The following is a 23,305-nucleotide window of genomic DNA, read 5'->3' as shown; positions in this document are numbered from 1 at the left end:
CTCCCCCTCAGCTCCGGGTGGGAGCGCTCCCCATCCCCCAAAACTGCCCTGCGCGGAAGGGAAAGTCCTGTGGGGAAGCGGCGGGTGCGGGCGAGCGGAGCCGGGTCGGTTCTCGAAGCGGGAGCGAGCGTCCCGTGTGTGAGTCCCCCCGTGGGGGCGGCCCGGGCGCCCTGCCCGCACCCTCCGACATTTTCCGGACACTCGTGTGACAGCGCAGCGCAGCTCCGGCGGAGCGGGGTGGGGGTCCGCCTGCCCGAGGCCTCTGCCCCAGCTGGCCGGAGCTGCTAATAAATGGCCGGAGTTTATTTTGGGAGCTTTGTGCCCGCGAAAGGAGTGGGGGGAGAAGGGGCTCCCGACGGCACGGGGTGGAAGGCGACCCGGCGGGGCAGACCCTGCGGGCTCGGTGCCGCAAGGAGCGAGGGCCCGGGCAGCGGGCAGGGCCCGCGGGGTCCCGTGTGGCTGCGGCGGGGCCCGCTGTTCCCAGTCAGCTGAAGGTCACTGCCAAAAGCCAGCAGCTCGCCACCCTCTCCGCTGCCTCGTGAGCGGAGTGCGTGTTGAAATAGCCCTTTCCTCGGGAAAGGCACTCGCCCAAGTGACGCAGAAAGGGCTCGTTTGGAGTGTCCGGGCTTTGCGGTCAGGCACTGCCGGGCTGCTGGAGGAAGGTGAGCTGTTCCCCAGAGCCCTGCGTTGGGCCGCTGCTTGTGGCTGGCAGTGGGACACGGGCACAGAATCACTTTTGGACAGTACTGTTAGCAGGAGAAGTGGAATCGTTTTAGGGAAAATCCCCTTTCCACTTTTCTTCACTTCCACAATGTGCCCACTTATAAAGAGAAGCACGGTTTGTATAATAATGAAATTCCTGAAACACTTCCCCGCCATTGTACACCTCCAATACGAGCTGAACAGTCCCCGCTTCCTTGAATTGGTGTTCTAAAAAAGCCCTCAGAGAGATACTTGTAAATTGAGAGAGGCAAGGAAGTTGTAGCAGTTTCTTAAAACTTTACTCCTTCCTACACTGCAGCGATTTCAAGTTCAGCTGACTCCAGTGCCTGCACAGTTACAGGGAAACATCTCACCAGCTTGGGTGAGCTTTAGTTTCCTGCCTGTGTCCCAGCTCCACAGAGCCACTGCAGCCTGTTGGCGAATGAAGAAACAGGAGAGTGAATAGATAGTGCTGCTGGGAAAACAGACATCAACATATAATTTCAGTGTGTCATTGATCAATTGTTTGGTTGCTGACAGAGTAGCTATTGGTATTTCTCAAATGAAACAAAAGAATCAGTTACTCAAAAATTGTTTAACTTGATGTAATTAATGTTGCACCTGCTTGAAGTGTCCATTATCCTGAAGGATAATGGACAAGCTTCTAATTAGTACAGAACATGTAACATTTTGGAAAAGACCTTAGGACTGTTCAGTCAGAATGGCTAACAACTCAAAAATAATTTCTTCTGATGGCAGGAAGGCTGTTGTTACATCCATGCTGCAGGCAGGGTGCAGATTAGAAGGATTTGAAATTATCCAAATCCAGATGTACAGTTAGAAATGCTTAGACAGAATGAGACACATTACATACCTTTTAAAGCATACAACCACTTTATGGGTTTTTTTTTTCTGAAAAATGCAAATCACAGGAAGATATGAAAAAAGCCAGCAGCTTGTCTTTCCTTGTAAATCATCTGTAATATTTAATGTTCCTTTTTTCTTTTTTTGCTTATCTTACATGTTTAGTTTAAAAAAAAACCCTGCAAAATATGAAACAGGTTTGCAGTTAGCTCCAATATTTAGTGCTGTTGCTGCTCTCACCCATACTGCCTAAACGACAGTATGGATGGTTTCTGGTTTAAGCAGCATTGTAAATGTAAGCTGAGGAAGTTGCCAGCTGGCTTGACCCAGCATCATTAGACTCGAGCTGAGGCTAAAGGTCACAGAAGTTCTTTATGGGAAGCATGTGTGTAAGTGGGAAAGCAGTCTTTTGCTGCAAAAAGGTGGGGGGCTTGCAAGCTCTCCCAGCGTGTCCCAGGCCTGAGGATTGGCACAGGGACTGAAAAGGAAGAACAACCCAGATGCCTAAACCAAGCCATATGGTGCCTGCTGCTGTCAGGAAAAGAAAGAAAATTATCAACCAATTAATTGCTCTGTATCTTCTAAGCACTAGCTAGTTATGATGCAATTCAAAGAAAGCTGCAATACTATTGTGTTTTATTTTTTACCAAGCCTGTGTGTTATCTTTTGCTATATTCTGTCCAAGTAGAAAAAAAACCTCTTTTTGAGATCCTGCAGTTGCTTTTGTCTTCACTTGAGACAATGAAACCTTGAACTGTTACTGACCAATAGCTGGTTTGTGGGAACATAAATATCTGGGTGAACAGCTTTAGCACTTCCCTTAAAACAATTGGCAAATGTTGCTGTCACTTCTCTGTGAGTTAGCTTTGCAGGGTATTCATGGAGAGTGGAGAATGGAGGAGCTCAATACCTCAAACACATTATGGGTGTTTTTTAGTTAATGGAGCATTTAAATCCTAACAAAAAAAGGTTGACTTGGGTTAATCTCAAGCGATTAATCTGTGCTCCTGCATTTCAGTCTGGTGAAGCGTCATAGAAGAGTCTGGAGTGTGACTGCAGTGTTGCATTTGAGACCTTGGTAGAGGAAAGCTAGAAGTGGACTCTGTCCTGATGAGGTGGGCTTCAGAGGTGAATCTGTCCTGATTCTGTTGGGCTTCACAGCAGAAAGCTGTTTGCTTGGCAGTGAGAAGTGATGGTAAATGCTTGGAAATTGTTGGTTTTTGGGAAGTGCTACAGCTATCAGACCAAAAAGAATTTTTAGTATGAGCATAGGAAAATAAAGAACAGTACTTCCCTGAGAAATCCTTTTCAGTGATAAATGTCCTGGGATCAAAAGTGAAGCACTTTTTAAAAAAATCCAATTGACCTCTGGGTACTGGAAGAAACATACAGTGTGTTACCATCCTCTGTATTTGCAATTTGGAAACAACTGAATGGAATTCTTCCCTTACCAGCAAGGAGCGCCATTCAGGAGTCACTTTGCAAGTGCAAATGGCAGCAGAAGAAGCCAACTTGCATAACCAGCATCAATAGCAAGGTTGCATTTCTGATGAGGCTGTCTTTTAATCCTGTTCCAAATGCACCATTATTTCATGATTGTGTTATGGTGATGCTTAAAGATTTAGTTAAGGCAGGGTTCTTGTTGTAACCTCTGCTGCACGGAGATCACAAGTTTTACAGTTGCTCAGCTGTGCTTCATAGGTGTTCTCTGCAGGAGAGCTGACGTGCAGCAGAGAACATAAAGCTGTCTCAGTCTTCTTTTTCTGTGTTGGGATGCTGTATGATCTGGTTCTTCATCTTCCACTCTTACTGTGTAGCTCCATTTACCCATCTTTTCCCTTTCTTCCCTATAAGGCACAGCTAATGAAATATCAATATACCCTTTCCCCTCTTCCTTGCAGTTCTGGTGAGCACTGCTACCTTGGACTTTGCTAAGTTATTCACGTGGAAAGGCAAAATATCTTGTCTTTCTGTTATTTGTTTTGTTATTAAAATACTAGAAGTTGCTATGGTTAGAGTCATCAATATTTCCATTATAAATCTTTTTCATAAACTTCTGAAACTGTGCTCAGCTAGTGTAAAACAAACAAAATCTTAAGTGGGGGAAAAACATTTCATAAGTGTACTCTTCCCTATTTATGAAATAGGATAGGCTTGTCCAGAATTCAGTAATGCAATTGGATAGGAAACTTGCCACAATTAGGTACTGTAAAATTCTTAAATTATTTTTTTAAACCTTGGTTTTTAGGAGTTTTATTTTAATTTATCTTGAAGATTAGACTTACAAGAAAAATGAGTTATTTATTAATGTTGAGAAAATGTTCTAGAATCCTGCTGAAAACAGATAAAGTGAAAATCATTAAAGGGTATCCAACTGTGACAGCTTAAGAGGTTCAACTGATTCATTTTCACTTGATTAATTGTCATGCTGTCCCTTCAGAGGCATTTACAATATCTACTTAACTGAATGTACTTTCTGTTTTTTTTTTTTTCAGTCACTGTCAGTCTGCAAAATGATGATTCCACAGATTATCATTTTCCATAGGAAATGTGAAGATTGTGAGCTGAAGTAAAACATTGGCAGAAATCTCTTGAGAGAGTTTTGCCTTTTCTTCTTTGTGAAGGATTATGTTTACAAGAAATTGATACCATCAAGTGACACTTTTTGAAATAATTTAAAAGCAACAAAGAAAAAAGCTGTATTTATGCTCAGAGAAAACTGGATCAACAATGAGGCCAAAGACTTTTCCTGCTACGACGTATTCTGGAAACAGCAGACAAAGGTTGCAAGAGATTCGAGAAGGTTTAAAGCAGCCATCCAAATCTTCAGGTCAGGGACTGCCTATTGGAGCAGGCAGTGAAACTTCTCTGGACCCTAAGATTTTAATAGGGAAGGATGCTGCAAGGCAGCAGCAGATGAGACAAACACCCAAGTTTGGACCATATCAGAAAGCTCTGCGAGAAATCAGATATTCCCTGCTGCCCTTTGCTAATGAGTCCAGCACCACAGCAGCCGTGGAAGTCAACAGGCAGATGCTCCAGGAGCTGGTGAATGCAGGTTGTGATCAGGTACGTGTGAGCTGGGAGGGAGGATTGGCACTGCTGTCAAAACAAGTTCATGCTCTGGGCTGAAGAAAGGATTTTGATGGTGGCTGTCAAAATCATGGAAATGCACTGATTCTTCTGGCAGTCATATTTCTCTATGGGCAACAGAACAGATGGACTTACTGGGGACAGATGTGACTAGTGTGGGGTTCGTTTGTGTTAAAGACAGTCATGGTCACCTCTAGGATTCTTCTGTGATTATTCTGTGGTTTCCCCAGTTGATAAATGAGATTGAAAAAGGTAGCTTGTCTTTTTTTATTAGCTTTCTTTACTTCTTTTTTTCTTTTTTGTTTCTTCATTTTCCCTGCAATGCTTAGTAACAAGCCTTAGTTGTGAATAATAGGGTGCAATATTATCTAGCACATCTAAGCCCAGCTCACTGTCAGAAAAAAACTGTAAGAAATTATAGACACAATATCTGGTATTTGAAGAATCTCACTTGCTGCTGGCCAGAAGCAGGAGGGCTTGGATAGATGTTCAGCTGACTGCAGTGATTCTGTCCACACCTTTTCTTCTTTGCTTTCTCTGCTTCTATTAGGAGGTGGTAGCCCTGCTCAGATCAGAGACTTGGTGTAGAGATGCTTTTTATTTTTGTCATCCTGGGATTGATGCTAGAATATATTCTTAAGTCAAAGACTTTTCACATGGTGCAGAACACATTCTTTTTGTGTTGAGCTGCATTCATCTTGCTTGTGCTTCCATTCTTGGTGTCAACTTTCACCCCTGTCCAGGAGTAGTTCAAAATTTTGCTTTTTAGAGAAAAAATGCTGGTTTGGGTTCAGATTCTGAGTGTTGTAGGAGCACTTTTTCCCCTGTACGATTGAATAGAAGTTGTTGACAAGCTGAAACATTTCCATTTATAGTCCTTGATACAAATTGGAGAGATTTAAAACCAAAGTGCATTCAGTGGCATTTCCTTGATTTCAAAACTTAGCCCCCATTCACTAATGGCAGAATGTGAGTCTCTTTACTCTCCTAGACTATATTCTGATTCTGTAAAACAAAACTAACATCAAGCATTATTATAAACAGTATAAGAGTATGCATTTCCCTGGAGCCATATAAATATTAATTAGTGCTGTTTCTATGCCAAAGAGTTCATGCTACACAAGATAATCAGAGCTAGAGTAGATTGCATATCTAATAAGTGCTGCAGAACATCTAAACACTTCCTAGTCCAGTGAACCAAGATGCTGTACTGAATTATTTAACTGGAGGATCTAAGGATTTTCTCTGATCTCTAGTACATCATGGAAACAGTGTTTTTTAGAACTCTAGCCTCTAAATTTCCCTAGCTGTTTAGGATGGGAACACTCCCTGTTCATATGAGCCAAGGTGAAATGAGCACAGCTGGATTCTGGATTGGAAATGCGCATTTGGTAGGTTACAGGGACAAATCGTTCACACATAGAACTTGGCTTGTTGGGCTGAAATCTTGGAAAGTACTTTGAGCACACTACAGCACAGAAATGTTAAGCCAATGTATAAACCAGAAATACCTGAACACCTGTTAAAATGTCTTGGTATTCAAAGCAGTGCAATGAAGTATGTGTGTAAATTTTTTTATATATTCAGCTATTTTGACTTCAATGTTCATACAATGGTATTGCTGCTTCTAGAGCATTGAACTCAGTTCTGACTCTGATGTGGAGATTTTTGCTCCTTAAATTTTGCTCACATTTTTGGTTGGGCTTTTTTTTGCCCCTCCTCATTGACCATGGTTCTTCCATCCTCCCATTTGTTGTTTCTCCCTAGCTATGACTTGTTGCCTGGCAATGGCATTATTGGGCCTATTCTTTAGGTGTGTTTGGCACTCAGGTCTATGCTTAACCAGGGTCACATTTGGCTAAGGTCCAAATAGAGGTTTCAAGACTGGAATCCTGTGAATAAAAGTGCTGAGTTTCCTAGGGTGAGTCCAGACCACAGAAAGATTCACTGTCCTGGAGGGTGTGAATGAGTGGAGCTTCTTGAGATGATGTGAATGTTATCTGACCTTGGAGATGGCACAGTGTAGGGTGACAGACCTGATTACTGCCTCTAGATGCTTCTCTTCCCCCTGGTGCCAGAGCTGTTCTGAATCAGACGCTGAACTCTTTTGTATCATGATGTGTTTTAAATCAGTGATCCCAAGCTGCTCTGTCCCTGCTTGTGAATCACAGCCTTTGAGTGCCTGCCACATGGACATCTTCTGTAGTCCTCTGGGCAGCCACAGATGTCTGATTTACCAGAGAAATGAAGGCAGCTTCAGTTTCTTTGGGGATGTTTTTATTTACCTCTGAACCCAGTGCTTGTGTGAGGTTGGTAAATGGGCATTGAAGCCCACAGCCAAGCTTCCCCTTTCAAAAGCCATGAGAAGCTGTTTTGAGGTTAAGGATTTCAGTCCATGAACAGCTAATGTTCTGCTTGAGCCTTCCACTAGAGCAAGCCTGCAGAATACAACATTTTACTCCTCCTGATCCTGCTTCATGGTACACAAATCAGCTGTTCAGGTGCTGCAAGCATCCTGAAGTGTCTGGCAGTTTGTCGTAAGCTCTATTCATGAGCATTCTAGGAGGCTGTGAAGAAGGAGTAGAGGGCTGTAACACTCAGTTTGATCTGATTGGAACTCCATTTTCCAGCTGGGTTTGGGCTGATGATTTTTGGTGTCCTGGATGGAGCACTGAATATTAACACTAACCTTGTGGGAAATGTGGTGAACGCCATGCAAGGATCAGGATTCTTCTTCAGTCTGTTTATTAAGTCACAATTTTGGCTTTTGGAAGGGTGAAGGGAAGTAGTGACAATTAAAATGAAAATAATTTTAGAGGCTTGAAAAAGGATACTTCTAGCTCTACGTATCTGTAGCATGGATAGATTTTAAAAACAACCATTTTACATCCTACTAGAGATGTGCCTTACTGGGGTTTGCACCTCCCTGTTCTGCCTAAAGTGACTCTTTAAGTTTTAAGATTAAATAGAAATTAGTTCTATTAAATAAAAAGGAAACATAACATTTTATTACTTTACTCTTGTTCTGTGAAGTCCCACACAGCCAGGAGGTTCATTATAAACCACTTGATGGACTTAACAAGTATATGAAATGCAGTGTAATTCATGAAGTAAATATCAAATTCTCATGTCTTTTGGTTGCAGTCAGCATAGGTGTTACATAGGAAAACAGACTTTTTTTTTTTTTTTAATTGGTTAGGAAGTTGCCAGTATTTTTTTAAATGACTTGTTTTCTTCCAGAAAGATTTCTATTTTTCAGCCATTGTGTAGTTTTTGGTTTTATAGTGAAATCTCATCCCCTGAACCTAATGGGGACTTCACTGTTCACCTGAAAGAAGCCACGATTACATAATTTCTTGTTTTTAAGAGATAGAAACCAAAATAACACGCATAATTAGTCATTGTTTTTCTGAAACAAATGGAGCAACTTATCTGTTGTTTGCTTAAGTCATCTTTTCAACAGTAATTATTTAGTGAGTTACAATCAAAAATAATTAGTGCAGCCTAAATAGTTTTGAAACTCACAGAGCATGACTGTAAAAGACCAGACCTTTTTCTTTGTAAAAACTTGAAACCAAAAGCACACCTAATATGCCATTCTTTAGTAAATAGAAGTCCTTGAGCTTGGAAGTATAACTTGCAGTCACTGTAGGGGGACAAGAGTGTGGGGTATCTGTCCTGTGGGCTGGTAAACCACTGGAATCACCTGGGGCAACTGGGTGGTGTTTTGGGTGTGGTGGTAAAAGCAGCTGCTGTTGTGGACTGAGTGTTTCTAATGAATAGATGCAATTGAGTATGATCAGTGGCATTCCAACAACCTGAATGGGCTGTACTGTACTTACTGTACTTCCTTAGAGCATAAACAGCCACGGACATTGTAATTTAGAGTGGGCTGCAGCAGTTCTAGATGAACTGTGGAATGTTACACACTTGTCACTTTTGTGGGCTTTTTTTTTCTTTCCCTCAAGCAAACGTTCTTTTGAGCAAAGGGTGCCTTTTCTGGGCGAAGATTTCTAGACATGGTTTGTTTGGGCAGCTATTTTTAAGAAAAAATCATGTTTTAGGATTTTTTACAGGCTACTTACTGCCAGTAACATGCTATCTGATGTACAGCTATGAATATGTGAAGTGGGGAAGTTCTTATGCTTCATTTTCTCCAGAGGCTTTTATTGGAATATGAATCCCAATATAACCAGTTAGATGGTGCCTGGGCCAGTTCTGACCCTCGCTGCTGGGCCAAAGGCAGCACTGCGGTGTTTTACCCCAGAGATACCTTGGCTGCTGGAAAGTGCAGCGGGGCAAATCCAGGCTGTCAGGACTCCGTTTCCTCAGGAGAGAGCGCTTCTGGCGATGGTGGAGAGAAAGGGAGTGGATTCTGCTAGAAGGTTGCCAGATGTTTATTCCATGAGTACAGAGATGTCTGCACTGGGCCACTGCTGCTAACAGAATGGAGGCCGCATGGTCTCATTCACATTTTAAACTCAGGGCAGGGGAAGGGGAGGGGACAGGTGAGCCACCAACGAGGTGAAGGGGCAGGGTCTCAAGGGACTAGGGACACCTATCACACGACACCTTGCTGGTATGTTAGCCTGATTGACAGGGCACACTCAGCGAGGGGCGAGGGGGAAGGGAGAAGGTAAAACAGGATATTGCAACACACCACAACAGGCTTTTATAAATATCTGGAGTAAAACATGTGCCCTCCCCGTGCCAATATCAGGATATTTTGAAGGGCAAGATCTTTCCACTAATTGTAGTGTCTTTCAATAAAATTGAATGGTGTAATGATGTGTGTAAGAATATCAAATTGACTACTTTGTCATCAGTGTTATGCTGAATTAATGAGATTCAGTTTGTAGAAGTGGGGTGGGGGTTTTGGCTGCTTTATTTTTTTTTCCCTTAAATTCCTCATTGCATTCCAGGATTCTTTCAGTCTCTTCATCATGGCTTGCCTTCTTTTTATTGAACGCGTTTGGCAAAGATTGTACCCTGATTTGGGAATGCTGATTGGTTTCAGGTTTTGAGAATGGGGGATAAAGTATTTCTCTCAATTTGAACAAATATTTGCAGTTCTTTAAGTGAGGGTAATTCTGTTGTGCCAAATAGAGCTTGGGCAAAAAGTCCTTTTTCTTGCATTTAGCATGTAGAACTAGTATTCTGTTCTTCCTGTTCTGTATAGGTCATGCTTGTCCACCTATGATCCATGTGCCATCAAGAAGTGTGTTACTGAGCAGTAGGACTTTTCACCATAATGTTGGAGTGATGACAGGAAGCAGATACAGTGTAGAGTTTTGTTTTGATAACAGACTTGCTGAAGCTTTGCTGTAGTAAAATATCTGTTGTGATGTATTTGTTAAGAGGACATGTCCAAAGAGACAGCTTGCCTTCAAGATGAAGGACAGCAAAAATTGTAATAGCAGTAAGAGAACTAATTGCATAACACTGGCCTGTCCTGTAACAAAATTCTGTGTTTGCTTGAGTAAACTTTACCTGTGTTAGGAGTTTTGCCTGCCTAGCTATTTACCAAAACCTCAAGGATGAACATCTTAGTCATCTTCTGGATGTTTTCAGTCCAGATTGTTTGGTTAATGAAAAATGACTGAGCTGTTACAAGATTGCCTGGGTTATTCCGTGGGACATACTTTAAAGGTGAGGATCACAGAATATTTTGAATTGGAAGGAGTTCACAGGGATCATCAGGTCCAGCCCTTCAGTGAGTAGCGCATACAGGGATCTAACCTGCGCCCTTGGTGTTGTTAGCACCGTGCTCTCACCAGCTGAGCTAGTGTGGTGCAAGTCATTACAAGCTGTGCTGCTTGTAGAAGTATTTTGGGTTACAGGGAGGAAAAAAGGGATGTTCAAATGAGGGCACTCACTGCTGAATGCAGGAGAAAGGTTTTATTTTAGCAACTGAAATAGATCTGATAATTCAGGCCAGCAGTCTCTTGGGTGTTCCATTTGCATCCACCATTTGAAAGTAAGTTGTTCACTCTGCCTTCTCTTTACTAGGTGTATTGAGGGCTTGTTTCATAACCTTTTCCTACACTTTTTTCTTTCTAACCTCCCTTTTTGGTTTCAGTCTTTCTGAGAGATTTCCAGTGTAATGCAGTGTTCTTCCATCAAAGCATGTAACGGAATGTGTTTCCCCACTAATATGCCTGAGGTTAGCAACTTAAGTCATTTGAGTTCTTCAGAAAAAAAGTGAGTCATAGCTTTCCAGGGGCTGAAAGCAGGAGGTGGAGATTGCTCTTCAGCTGATAGCTTCTGACACCTCTCTCTCCTAAGCCCTTTCTCTTGTCTCCAATCTTCCTATGTTTCTGTCACTTCTTGATGCTACTGCCTTAGTGAGCATGCTTAGATTCTCTGTGTCGGAACACAACTCCCACAATGTATTTGAGGAGGTGCTCTTAGTGTTGTTCTGTGTGAGCATGGCTTGGAATATGCTTGTCCTGCAGAAGGAAGAAAAGTATTTTCCCTTGAGTTTTTGTGGTGGTGGAAATATTTATTAACAGTTGTAAATGATTGTGTGTTCTCCTTCGCATGACAGCATTTGGCAGCTGGGCAGTAATATTGTACTGAAGAAGAATATTTTCAACTCTGCCCTTAATTCTTGTTAGTCTTTTTTCTTTTTTATTAAACTGTAGAATAAATTACATCGTGGTAGTAGGATTGTGTTTGAAATGACAGGACAGGAATCAGATGCTTGACTTCAGCTGTAGATAAGTGTGAATCTTGAGTTATCTTAAACTTTCCTACTCCTCATACGAGATAAACATTCTAGAAGCTTGGGAGTTAATGTAAAAATATAAAATTGTATCTTGCTATAACAGGGTACTGGATTAACTTGCACTGGATACTTAAACTATATTTATTAAAGTTTAATTGCTAGTAGAATTTTGAGCTATGGATTTTATTTTTTTTTTTGTGAGAAAGGAAATGACTTCTTCACAGTCACTAAAAAATCTGCATAAGCATTTACTTCAGTGTCTGAATAAAAAGCCCTTGTGACCAAAGGTGAAGATTGCCATTATTATTCTAACAGGAAGCTGATATCACAATAGTAGTAGGGTGTAACAGTTCCTTTTGCATTTTTTATGTTGTTCTCAGCCTAAATCTCTGCTACTCTTTCAGCTTTAGTATCTCAAAGGAATCAATGTGATTTTATATTTTATACTGAGACTGAAAAATAGCATCTCTGCATTGGAAGGGGAATGTGGGGTGGTTTTTGCTGGTCTGTGGGGGTTCTTTTCTTTCTTAAAGAAATTAAATGGCACTTAGAGATTCAGCAGAAGGACTTGATACAAGACTTTTGCATGCTATTGTCTTTAGGGGTAGGTCAAGGTGTGCATTACAAACTCAATTGAACCTAGGAATGTTTTTTAGTAGTTACCAAACTAATTACAAGCTTATGTTAAAGCTGCTAATTAAATATCAGTACAATGAAAATAAAAATTCCTTGCTATTCATGTGATACTCAGGTATGTGCCATACTTCTGTGGAGTGATGTTTTTAAAAAATTATTTTCTTTTTCCTAAAGCATGGGCAAATAGACATAAAATAATATACAATCACATTTGTTTTTCCTCAGTTTTTTCTTGCTGTAGCCCCATCTCAAGCAGACCACAGCTTGTTGGTGCTCCCATGAGCCCAGCATTCAAATTCTGCTTGGCAGCTGCTTGCAGTGTGAACTCCTATAGAATGTCCATGTGCCATGTGTGTTGTCCATGTGTCCCCCTAATCTTCCATAAATCAGGCTTCAGTACTTGCACTCTTTGCTTCTTGGGTGCTGCCTGTCTGACTTGCAAATGCTTGCATGCAGTGCTGTCTGAAGGAGGTGAAGAGAGATGTAAAGGAGCCCTTCAAATCTTATTACTTGGTGGTGCCAGCTGCTGTTTTTATCATGTAGTGGATATGTCCATTAATTCCCCACCATTGCCTTGAATCACTCTTAAGAAGCAGCTGGTTAGACCCAGGTTTTCCTTTCTTTGACCTTGGCAAGAATTCTGAGTGGATTACAGCTGCCTGTGGCTATAGCTACTCTAGCTATAGAGTAGATATTCCACAATCAAGTACTGCTGGAATAAATGCCATTTGCCCTAGTAAAATCAAGCAGGGACAGACACATGATCATTGTTTGCTTAAAGCTACAAATGTTTGTGTTAACTTGGGCTTTAAACTTAGGTAGGTTATGTGTATAGCATGTGAAATACATCTAACTTCTTTCATTCCTTCTGCTTATGTTCACAAGCCAATTGTGAGTGTAGATTAGATCTGACATTTTTATTTTGCTTGGAGCTGAGGCTTAGAGTGGGAAATGCTGGCCCTTGTTTCTTGGTTTTTATCATTCCCTAGTTTTTTGGGGAAAAAAAATTAAATTTACCAATGCTTCTGATTACCAAATTAGAGGCTGAAGTTGTTGTGGCACTGTGGTCTGTGGTACTGTCCTAGCAGTAGCAGCCTCATGTTGTCCAGGCTTGAGAGGGATCCCAGTTTCCCATCTAAAGAAGATGCTTTAATAAAAGCCTGGTGAGAGTCAGTCAGACAAACTCTTGCTGTCTGCCTGCTCTACACATCTGCTGCATGTCACCCAAAATACTGCTGCTGATAGGAATGTGTTTGATTTTATGTTACTGGGCAGCTTCTGCGGAGGTGGTTCTGTCAGCTCTGATCTGGATGGAGTCTCCCAGCTATGGCTGCAGCACAGCAAAACTGGTTTGTTCCTAATGGACTTGTCCTGCCATCTGGGCAGTCACTGGCAGTTCACAAGGAACTTCTGGGTTACAAATGGACACACAGAAATTTGGTTTCATACAAGGTGGATGTGTGCATATATGTATTGGGATATAGACTGCAGTATCTGCACAGTGCCAGCTGTTTGTGAAGAACTTAATCCACAGGATTTGGTACTGCATTGAGGATTTCTTTTTCAGTCTAAGGAAACAATATTCTAATGTTTGAGGCTGTGTTCTGCTTCCCTGCAGTGTAAGAGATGGATTTTTCCTGATGAGAAACTTTTGCTCTTCATTTTGAGTGAATCCAAGTAATTAAAAATATTTCCTTAGGGAGGTGAAGGATAAAAAGAATGAGAGAGGATATGAAAGTACTTTAAAAAAATTATTTCTAGGTCAGTTAATTTTCAGAAGGCTGAAGCTGAAGAACACTGTGTACCTGTAACTTTGTGAATCAGGTAATGGCCATGGCAAGGACAGTCTGTGGAAATAACTCTGTCCTGTGCCATTGCTTTGTCTTTAATTGTTATCAGTGTATGTGTGCATGTGTGAAACACACACAGTCAGTTATGCCCTTAGAGAAATACAAACACAGTGGGAATTGGGAAAATGGTGGGATTTAAATGTATACTGTTTGAATGACCAAGCATTTTGCAACTGTTTTCTATACCCTTCATTATCCTCCTTTTCTGTATCCTTCATTACTCTAACACAAGGTTTGTAAATTGCTCATTTAATCCAAAGCCTGCAAAGGTCTGGCACCTCACATGCATAAAATGTTAGAAAGAAGGCTGCTGTTACTGGGTGATAATATGGTTAAGTTTCTGCCCTGTAAAGAGACTGACTCTAGAAGGAGAGTTAGCAGTGTAAAATTACTCCTGTAAAAGTCTTTATGTGGCTACATTTGGATTTTATCCACTATTTGAATCTGTTGGATGGGGGTTATTTCAAAACAAATGTCAGCTGAAACTTAGAGATCACTGTTGCTGATCTGCAGCTTCATTCCCTCCCTGTCTGTTTTGTTTTGTTCTCCATCTGTATCAGTTCTTATCTTCAAGTCTATACTTTCCTTTCTTTACCTGTTGTCCTATTGCACTGCTTTTTCTGCTCCATTGGTTTGAATGACTAATATCCAACACCTCTTATGGGCCTTTCTCTATGTGCCTCTGAATACCCTAAATGAGTTTATTTTTTTAATAATTGCAAACTACTAAGGAATAGCACTTTTATAGACTTCAGTCTTAAATATAAAAAAATTTGGTGTGACAGGTTAAAGAATTATAGATGCAACTGTAATGTGACTTTGCCAGCACACCCTGTGTGTTTTCATTTCTGCATCTCTTCTTCCATTCAGTGGCAGGGATTCATAGGCTATGCTTAAACCAGCCACCTGTCCCATTCGTGCTTTTCTTCCAGCATTGCCACAGTTGCTGTGTTCATTCCACCATCCTGCCAGATGTCAGCCTGATAAAGATGCATAAAATCCCATTCAATCAATGTAATTGGAATCTTTGAAATACTAATTTGTGTGGGGATCCCCATTAAAAAAAAATCTGGTTGTATCAATTAAAAATATAAAAAGTTGTGGTCAAAAGACAGAGACCTTTGAATCAAGATAAATTCTCTCCATATTGGGCTGGTTTTGTCCTGGCTCCAAATGAGTGCTCCAAACAATATGCATTACACCTTGGGGGAGCCTGTTTTTTCTGGTTGTGCAGCACAGTTTGATTCTATTTCAGATGATCTCTGTATTTTAGATGATCCCTTGATTGCCCATGTGATCTGTGCTGCTCAGACATGGTAGCAACCTGCTGGCTGTGTGCTGGAGCAAGGTGGAATTTTTCTTCAGCAGTTGCTATGCTGGAAACTCACTTCCATCTCCTTCCTTTCTGTGGTCATTTCTTGCATGTTGGCCATCCCTTCTGTTTAGAAAATCTTTTTATTATGGTTTTTAATGCAAGCACTATGTCCATTGAGTGCTTTCTGGAAGGTGTTTTATGACAAACCTGGGAAATGTGTGGTGTTGCAATTGTGCAAATAGTGGAGAGAAGCTACTGGTGCATTGTTCAAATTGAAGACCTGGAGCCTAGGAATCTACAAGTGGGCAAAAGTCTCAGTGTCAGCCAGCACACGTGGCACGCCAGCTGCCCATGCTGCAAGAGGACCTTACTGGAAAGTGCCAACAAATTTAAAAGCAAACCACAAGAATTTTCATTTGCGTTGGTGTGCCTCCCCCCGCCCCTCATCTCTCTGTTTGCTGAGAAGTGAACCTTCAGGGCTCTTAACCACATGAAAGTAACTAGAAAAAGTATTTTTTCAGTATTACTTTGTAATACTGTAAAATCATTTGCAACAGATTTTTGCAGGAACTTCTCTGTGATTTCGAAGTGTTAGAAACTGGTGGAGGTTGAGAACTTGCTGTTGCAGGCCCTGCTCCTTCCTCACTCAGGCAGAGATGGGTGCTCAGATTTGCTGCCAGGGAGAATCTGTTGTTCCCTGTGCCTGGAACACCACTGCTCAGGAGGGAGAGTCTGGGACACAGCTCTGCTTTGCAGGCAGAGCTGCCTTCTCCCAGATTGCTGGGAAGGTCACAGTGTTCTGCTATGTGTTCAGCAGCTCCAGGAGCACTATTCTGAGCAAATAGCAATACTACATGCCTAACAGGATTTTTTGGTTCTTTTCAAAGAACTATTTTTTGCTTTGGGCCAGAGGGTTTGTGCTCCCAAGCTCACCACTGTGTAGTGGAGTATGAACTCAGTCTTCGCACAGCAAATAGCAACAGCTGTAGCACCAGCACAGCATCTCCATCTAGCTGGAGCAGGCCAGTTGTTTTAGTTTCTGCCATGCATTAACTTCCTTCTCTTCCTCTCTCCCATGAACTTAGAGAAGCAGGACCATTACCTAGCTTCAGACAAAGCCACGAGTCATGCCAGTGGAGCCCTCCTTGCACAGAAACTGTTGAGCCTATGAATTTGGGGAAACTCCTGCCCCTAAACAGAGAGCTAGTTTGTTTTGCCACATTCACATAGTAGATTTGTGATTTCCCAGTCTGAGAAGAGGCTTTTTTTCTTTTTTTTTTTTTCTTTTTTTTTTTGACTCACAGATCATGGCAGCTAATGGATAGAGGGAGGAAGTATTGCTGTTGAGGTTTAAACTCTGACAGGAGAGTGATATCTGACAATGCTGAGGGCCAATGGGAAGCATAACAAGGATGAAGCTCCTGCTAAAAAACAGGAACTGGGTATGTGAGCAGAGATGATATTTGACATTTACTTGAGGGGCAATGGCAGTTGGGTCTCAAAGGTGGTAGTGCTGTGCTCAACCATTAATAGTAAACTGGTTGTTTTAACTGGCATATCTGGCTTGAAAGGATCATGCTCAGGTGTTGGGAAAGCCCTTCTCTTCCACTCTGCAGGGTGGGAGAAGCAGCAGCCTGAGCCTGAACTGCTCCCTGCGCATCAGGGGGAGCAGTGTGGGGTTCCCACCAGAGTTCCCCCAGTGTGTGCCTGCTCCTGGCTCTAGTGAGGGTCACTGCACAGGTGCTTTCCCCACCTTCTCAGTTTATCCCTGAATTGAAGAGCTCCAGGTTACCTTGCATTCCTCCCTCCCACCCTCTTTTGCGTTTTTTGTTTGCTTGCTGTCTAAAGTCATGCTTAACCTCTCATTCTGCCCACATGCTCTGTTCCACAGGGCTTAATTGCTTTTTGTACTTTCAGGTAACACCCTCCTGTACTTGAAACGCCTGGTTTCTGTGCTTGTTGCAAAGGTTGTTCTTGTTTTTAAGAAAATAAAGGATTTGCTTTTCATGTAAAAATAGCTTTATTGTTTCCATATGCAAGGAGAAATCAGGGCAGGCATGTTTCCAGGTCAGCCCGGAGATGGGGTTGGATAGTGAAACCCACTGTTCCAAAAATGGGCTGGAGCAGACAACAGTTCTTGATCTGCTGAGCAAAGTTAACTGGCTTGAGGGAGGCAGGATCCCTTTTTTGGGTGCACATGCATCATGCTGGTATTTTGGAGAGGAGTCAAGCATTGCCATAATGAGCATTTTATTCTGTTAAGTGCTCGTGTTTGTTTTACAGTTTTCTCATAATCAGGTTGTTTTGGTAACTGTAGGCATGAGTTTTGCATAAAAGATTACAAAGGAAAGTTTCTTAGGGCATAGTTCTATACTGCAAGAGTATCTGAGTAGAAGATGTTTGCAGGAGCAGTCTTGTATTGATCCAAGACTGTGCTCACTTGGCAGCTGTACTTCAGATTTTGATGTCTATGGTAGCCTTCTTGTGAATCTTATGGCCATGTATTTCTAAATTTATATTAATGTGATGTGGATCTTTTTCATCTTTGTCTTTTGCTAGGTCATATTTTTGCTTCCTTCAGGCATATTCTAGAAATCTCTTTAAGGCTTTTAAAATTAGTCAGCTTGAATTTTTCCTTTAGCTTCACAAAAGTCACTACAGAAGTAAAAAGAGCACAGAAGGGGAATTACAGGCAGCGTTAAAAATGTTCCTTCAGAACAGAAAAGCAGATTTAACATGAATTAAAAAGTCAGTTCTGTTTCAGAGTTGCAAAAGCTCTTTTATTCACCAGGGAACTGTTAAAGCTAGTAATTTTTGGCATAGTATCGGTCAGGGAAGCGTGACAAAGTGCAGTGGAATGCACTGAGCTGTGATCCAGCTTGTAGTGTTATATGACTTTTAGTGTATGGAGCATTGCAGGAAGTGCTGCAGGGGAGTGGGGAAGGCCTTTTAGTTTCATCAGCTACTGAGTAACAGTGTCCTCCTTCCTCAGACCCCACCTGCAACAACAGGGGGTCCACTTTGGTTGCTTGGGTCAGAAGACAAAAAGTGAATTTTTGCCTGCACAATCTGCTCAGAACCTGTCTGCTTTCTGAGCACCACTGTGCAGAATGCAGTGAGATGAGGAAGTTTTGTGAAAGTAGTGCGAAAGAAGAGGAATGTGTTTGGGATTTCAGATCCACTATGCATGTAGACCGGGATCGTATCCCCAGCCCCACCATGCTAGAATATGAAGATTCTTGAGCTGAATTTCTGCCCTGACTGGAATCAGCTGTAAGATTTGTAGTGATTTCATTGGGCCAGAGTTTTGCTGCCTATTTTGAGCAATAAAAGAGTCCTCCTGTTTCACCAGTACACACACGTGCTAAGACCATTTACTTAGACTTAGGGTTTGGCACAGATTTTGGCCATAAATGAGGGATGTTCAAATCTCCTTAATATTGGTAACTTGGATTTCAGATTACGACTGAATAACCAGTTATAATAACCAGCCAAGATATTCTTGTAACTTGTAGCTTACCTATTTTCCTTCTTTCCTCTCTTAATTATGCTGACAGTGTTTGCAGAATTTTCCAAGCATTTATAATGACATTATAAAAAAAAAAAGATCATACCTTTCCTAGCAAAACAAGATCTTTGGTTTATGACCTGCATGTTAGAAACTGGTAAAACCTCAGTGTGGTATGGATGGTATTACCAGTGTAAATGGCTAACAAGAGTTTTACTATTTCACATTTGCATGGCAGTGATAATCAAATAAAAAGCCACCATTTCACCCTGACATTGGAGTAAAGCTGTTTGGTGCAACATTGCTCTAAAAAATGAGGTCTCTACCCAGAAGACATTACAAGCTGGATTGATTTTTCTAGGGTAGAAATGTGAGAAGGCTGCAATGCAGAAAAGATGAAAGGATAATGATGTTCAGTGGTTTTATTGTTTGCATAGGGATCTCTGTCGTTCTTACTGTCTTTTTATTTAACTTTCTACAAGAGGACTCCTTGAGGTTGGACTGAAAAAAAGGCTTGATGTTCAGGGCAGGAGTAAATGAGTAGTCAGCTGGTGGGATGGCCCAGTCCATACATTTCAGGTTGGAAAGAATGCAAAGTCCTTTGGCAGTGAGATTGCTTAGATGGGAGCATTGTAATACTCACTGAAAGCTCATTTGGCTTTTAGCACATAGATCCTATTTAAAATTTTGGCTGTCAGATTATTACAGTTTAGGGTGCTTCTGCTCTAGTTTCCTGGCTCTAAACTTTTGCAGAGAAAAGCTGCAAGCTAAAAACCGACTATTAAAATTGATATATAAGAATCATTATAGTCACTCAAGTAATGGGCTACATATGGAACTTCTATGGCTGTATTACTGTTTTCTTTTGCAAGGTAGTACTTTGGATAGTTCCAAAAACCTCAGCTATTGCATGTTCTGAAACATAAATCCTACACATTTCATTTGTGGAAAAACATGCCTGAATTCAGGTTTTCACACATAGTTTTGTATATGTGTGTATATATATATATATATATATATACGTATGCACATACTTCTGAGCCTGCCTGTCATTGGCCTCTGGTTAGTCTCTGAAGGTGGTGGCAGACACTGCAGAGCTTGATTAAAAGTAATTAACCATAATGCCAAGAATTTTAAATGCTGATGGATGCCTTGGAGAAGAGGAATAGACAGTTACAATGCCTGTTACAGGAAGCAGATGTTGGCCTTGGAAGCACTGCTTGAACACTGCTGTTCAGGAGTAACTGCATCTGTGATTCTGCATCTCACAGCACTGTCTAAGGCACTGTGCACACAGCTGGAAGCCCAAGTGGAATTGTGGAAAGACCATTTCTCTGGAACTGTAGAAACTACCCTAAGATGACCTCTCAGTGTAGAGTGAACCTGATCATCAAAATACAGGGAACCATCTCCATGTATCATCACCATGGAGGCTTAGCTTTGTTTTGTGCTTGGCATGTTTGAAGAATACAAACACAGATCTTCCCATGAACCTACAGTGTGGTCTGATGCAGGGACATATTTAACAGTACTTGGCAACATGCTTGCAGATTAGCAATCAGTAGGAGGACTGTCTCCACCCAGTTCTCTGAGGGCAAGTTTAGGAAGTTGAAATTTGATTGCCTAACCAGGCATACATCCTTACCTTTGGCAGCTCTGTCAAACAGGTGCAGAGAAACTGAATTATTTTTACTTCATGCAGAAATCAAGACATTCACCTGTGCACTACTGCACATTGTTGAGTCTTAGTTTCCAAAACTCTGCCTTACTAATTCTCCCTCCCATGCTGTGTAGTGTTGTGCTCGTTACCCCATTGAAGCATGGGCCAGTTTTCATTCTGCTGCTGAAATACTCAAAAATAATATTGCTCATTGTGGTTTTGCTGTAGACCTCAGTTTTAAGAATATGTTTCCTCAAGGAAGGAAAGTGATCGCTTATCTCTTTTTGTTTCTTAATGTTTTGCCCCCTTAAAGATCTTAGAAGAAACACTGCTGCCTTTAAATAGTATTTGTGCAGCTGAGTATGGGCTCTAATAATAACAATGATGATGATAAGAATTTCACAGAACGGCTGAATGGGTCACATTGGATGGGACCACAGTGGGTCATCTGGTTCAACTTCCTTGCTCAAGCAGGGCCATCCTAGAGCACGTGGCACAGGACTGTGTCCAGATGGTCCTTGAGTATGTCCAGTGAGGGAGGCTCCAGCCTCTCTGGGCAATCTGTTCCAGTGCTCAGTCACCCGCACAGTGAAGTAGTTCCTCCTCATGTTCAAGTGGAACTTCTGTACATCAGTTTCTGCCTGTTGTCCTATTCCTTGGCACCACTGAGAAGAGCCTGGATCCATCCTCTTGACACCCTCCCTTTATACATTTATATACATTGTTGAGGTCCCCTCTGTTTCCTCTTCTTGAGGCCGAACCGCCCAGCTCCCTCAGCCTGTACTCAGGAGAGATGCTTCACCACCGTAATCATCCTCATAACCCTCTGCTGGACCCCCTCCTGGAGCTCTGTGTCTTTCTTGTACTGGGGAGCCCAGAACTGGATGCAGCACTCCAGATGTGCCTCACAGGGCAGAGGAGACATCCAGAGCAGGATCTCCTCCCTTGACCTGCTGGCACTGCTCTTCATCCCAGGATCCCGTTGGCCCTCTTGGCCATGAGGACACTGCTGGCTCATGGACAGCTTGGTGCCCACCAGGACCCCCAGGTCCTTCTCCACAGAGCTGCTTTCCAGCACATCACCCCCAGCCTGTGCTGGTGCCTGGGGTTATTTCTCCCTGGGTGTAGAACTCTGCATTTGCCTTTGTTGAATTCCAGACAGTTCCTCTCTGCCCTTCTCCCCAACCTGTCAAAGTCCTTCTGAAGGGCTGCACAGACCTCTGGGGTATTGGCCACTTCTCCCAGCTTTGTGTCATCAGTGAACATTTATCAAAATGATACTGGGCCAAGTATTGAACTTAATAGTAGTAATGAAGCATGAAAAACAATTGGCAGTTCTCCTATCAAATTATATAGGTTGAAAGCATTGGAAAATAAGAGTCTCGTAGAAGTTTGAGTAAAGGCTTGAAGGAGAGAGGTGAGGAATAGTGATCCCCTCCCAGCATTACTGGGAACTACTAAGCAAATGTGTCAACACTAAGTGACTTATTCAAGAGAATATATCTGTTTGAACCTTCTCAAACTCCCTCCTCAGACTTCAGTTTTGAAGGTGAGTAGAATCATGTCCTCTGCTCTGTTTTCCTCTCTCTCCTTTGTTTCAGTTTAATCAGGTTCAGACTTCTCTAGAGTTGAAAATACTGTATTTTCATAAGAAATATAGTTGTTGTGGAATAGGTCCAATATATTCTAGAGTGTTAGAAGGTTTTTATTGGCTTGATACAGTGAGATGCTTTTCCTTCTTCTGTGGTTTAAAATTACTCGTCTAACATGTTGATTTATAGCCTGTCATGTAAGACTGTTTCCCCTTGGCTATATCTTTTTAAATGATCAAATGTATTTTTGAAAAATGTCCTAGTTTTGCCTTGAAATATTAGGTGATAACTGCACAAGTAAGGAAGGGATTAGCTTAGTAAGTTAGTTAAACTTAGTATGATACCAACATACAAAATACAGCACTTAATGCAGTGCAGAGGCAAAAAGAAAAAAACAAAACAAAACAAACCGTATGATCCGAGCTATCACAAGCATATTCCTTTCACCTGGGAAGTTTGCAGGCTGGTGTGAAGGAAGTAGAGGAGACTCCTGGGCTGGATTTCCAGGAGAGCAGCTTTTGTTGTTGCTGCCAGAGCCACCCATGTTCCCTCTTGCTTCTCCCCAGTTCCTTCTTGTGAGCTGTGCCAGCACAGTGTTTGTGGAGCTGAGCAGTGACAGACCAGAGAAGTGATCCAGGTTAAAAATAAGTTTTTGGGGATGATGGGAGGGGCATGAGCACAATTGAGGGGTATGACAGGGGGAGGCACAGAAAGCAGCAGAGAAGTAGAGAGTGGTGGCAACTGCCTTGGCTGTCAGCCACCATCAGGGGAAATGCCGAGAGAAACTCAGCCTTGCACTCACATGCTCTCCTCCTTCCAGCTGTGCTCCAGGGAGGCCCATCTGCTGCATGCTGTGTTATCTTACTCTTCCTCTGCTCTTCTGGTGAGGTCTTACTGCCGCAGCTGAGCTGCTGCTGGAGTTAACCCTAGCTGTCATGGGGCAAAATGCTTCAAAAGCTGGATCACAGCTCTGTGCTAACCCAGCTGGCTCTGGTGGCAAGTGTGGTCAGGCAAGAGGGAAGCAGCGGATAGTTGGGCACAGGGAGAAGTGACAGGCAGCCAGGGACAAGACAGAAAGAGTTTTCTGCCAACACACTTGCAGCTGGAACAGATTTGTGAACAGTGAGTTACGAATGCTAAATGTAGGGATGTGGTTGTTTTCTACATTGCTCTGCTGATTTCATTGATGGCTCATGGCAGGTTTCTGAGAAAGGAGATGGCATTGAGGAGAATCTTCCCAGAGGATTTATTTTCTTACAACAAGCCAAAATACATCTCACAGCTTTTGCATGTAAATGGAGCAGGGTGAGAAAGATGCTTCTTCATCAAAGATGCTTCTTCATGTGTCTTGAATATTG

General features: G+C 42.1%; 1 protein-coding gene across 1 annotated transcript in view; it reads left to right on the top strand.

The window, feature by feature from the left end:
* Positions 1-23,305, top strand: part of LATS2 (large tumor suppressor kinase 2) — a 49,244-nt gene that overhangs the window by 319 nt on the left and 25,620 nt on the right. The window contains exon 2 of the mRNA XM_005482528.4: positions 4,062-4,635. Within this exon, the coding sequence (XP_005482585.2) occupies positions 4,297-4,635 (339 nt within the window). The 5' untranslated portion in view covers positions 4,062-4,296. The remainder of the gene's footprint in view (positions 1-4,061; positions 4,636-23,305) is intronic.

The sequence above is a fragment of the Zonotrichia albicollis genome, chromosome 2 (assembly GCF_047830755.1).
Source record: "Zonotrichia albicollis isolate bZonAlb1 chromosome 2, bZonAlb1.hap1, whole genome shotgun sequence".
Taxonomy (NCBI): Eukaryota; Metazoa; Chordata; class Aves; order Passeriformes; family Passerellidae; genus Zonotrichia; species Zonotrichia albicollis.
Note: the sequence above shows the minus strand (reverse complement) of the source record. Positions and strands in the feature narration are given on the sequence as shown.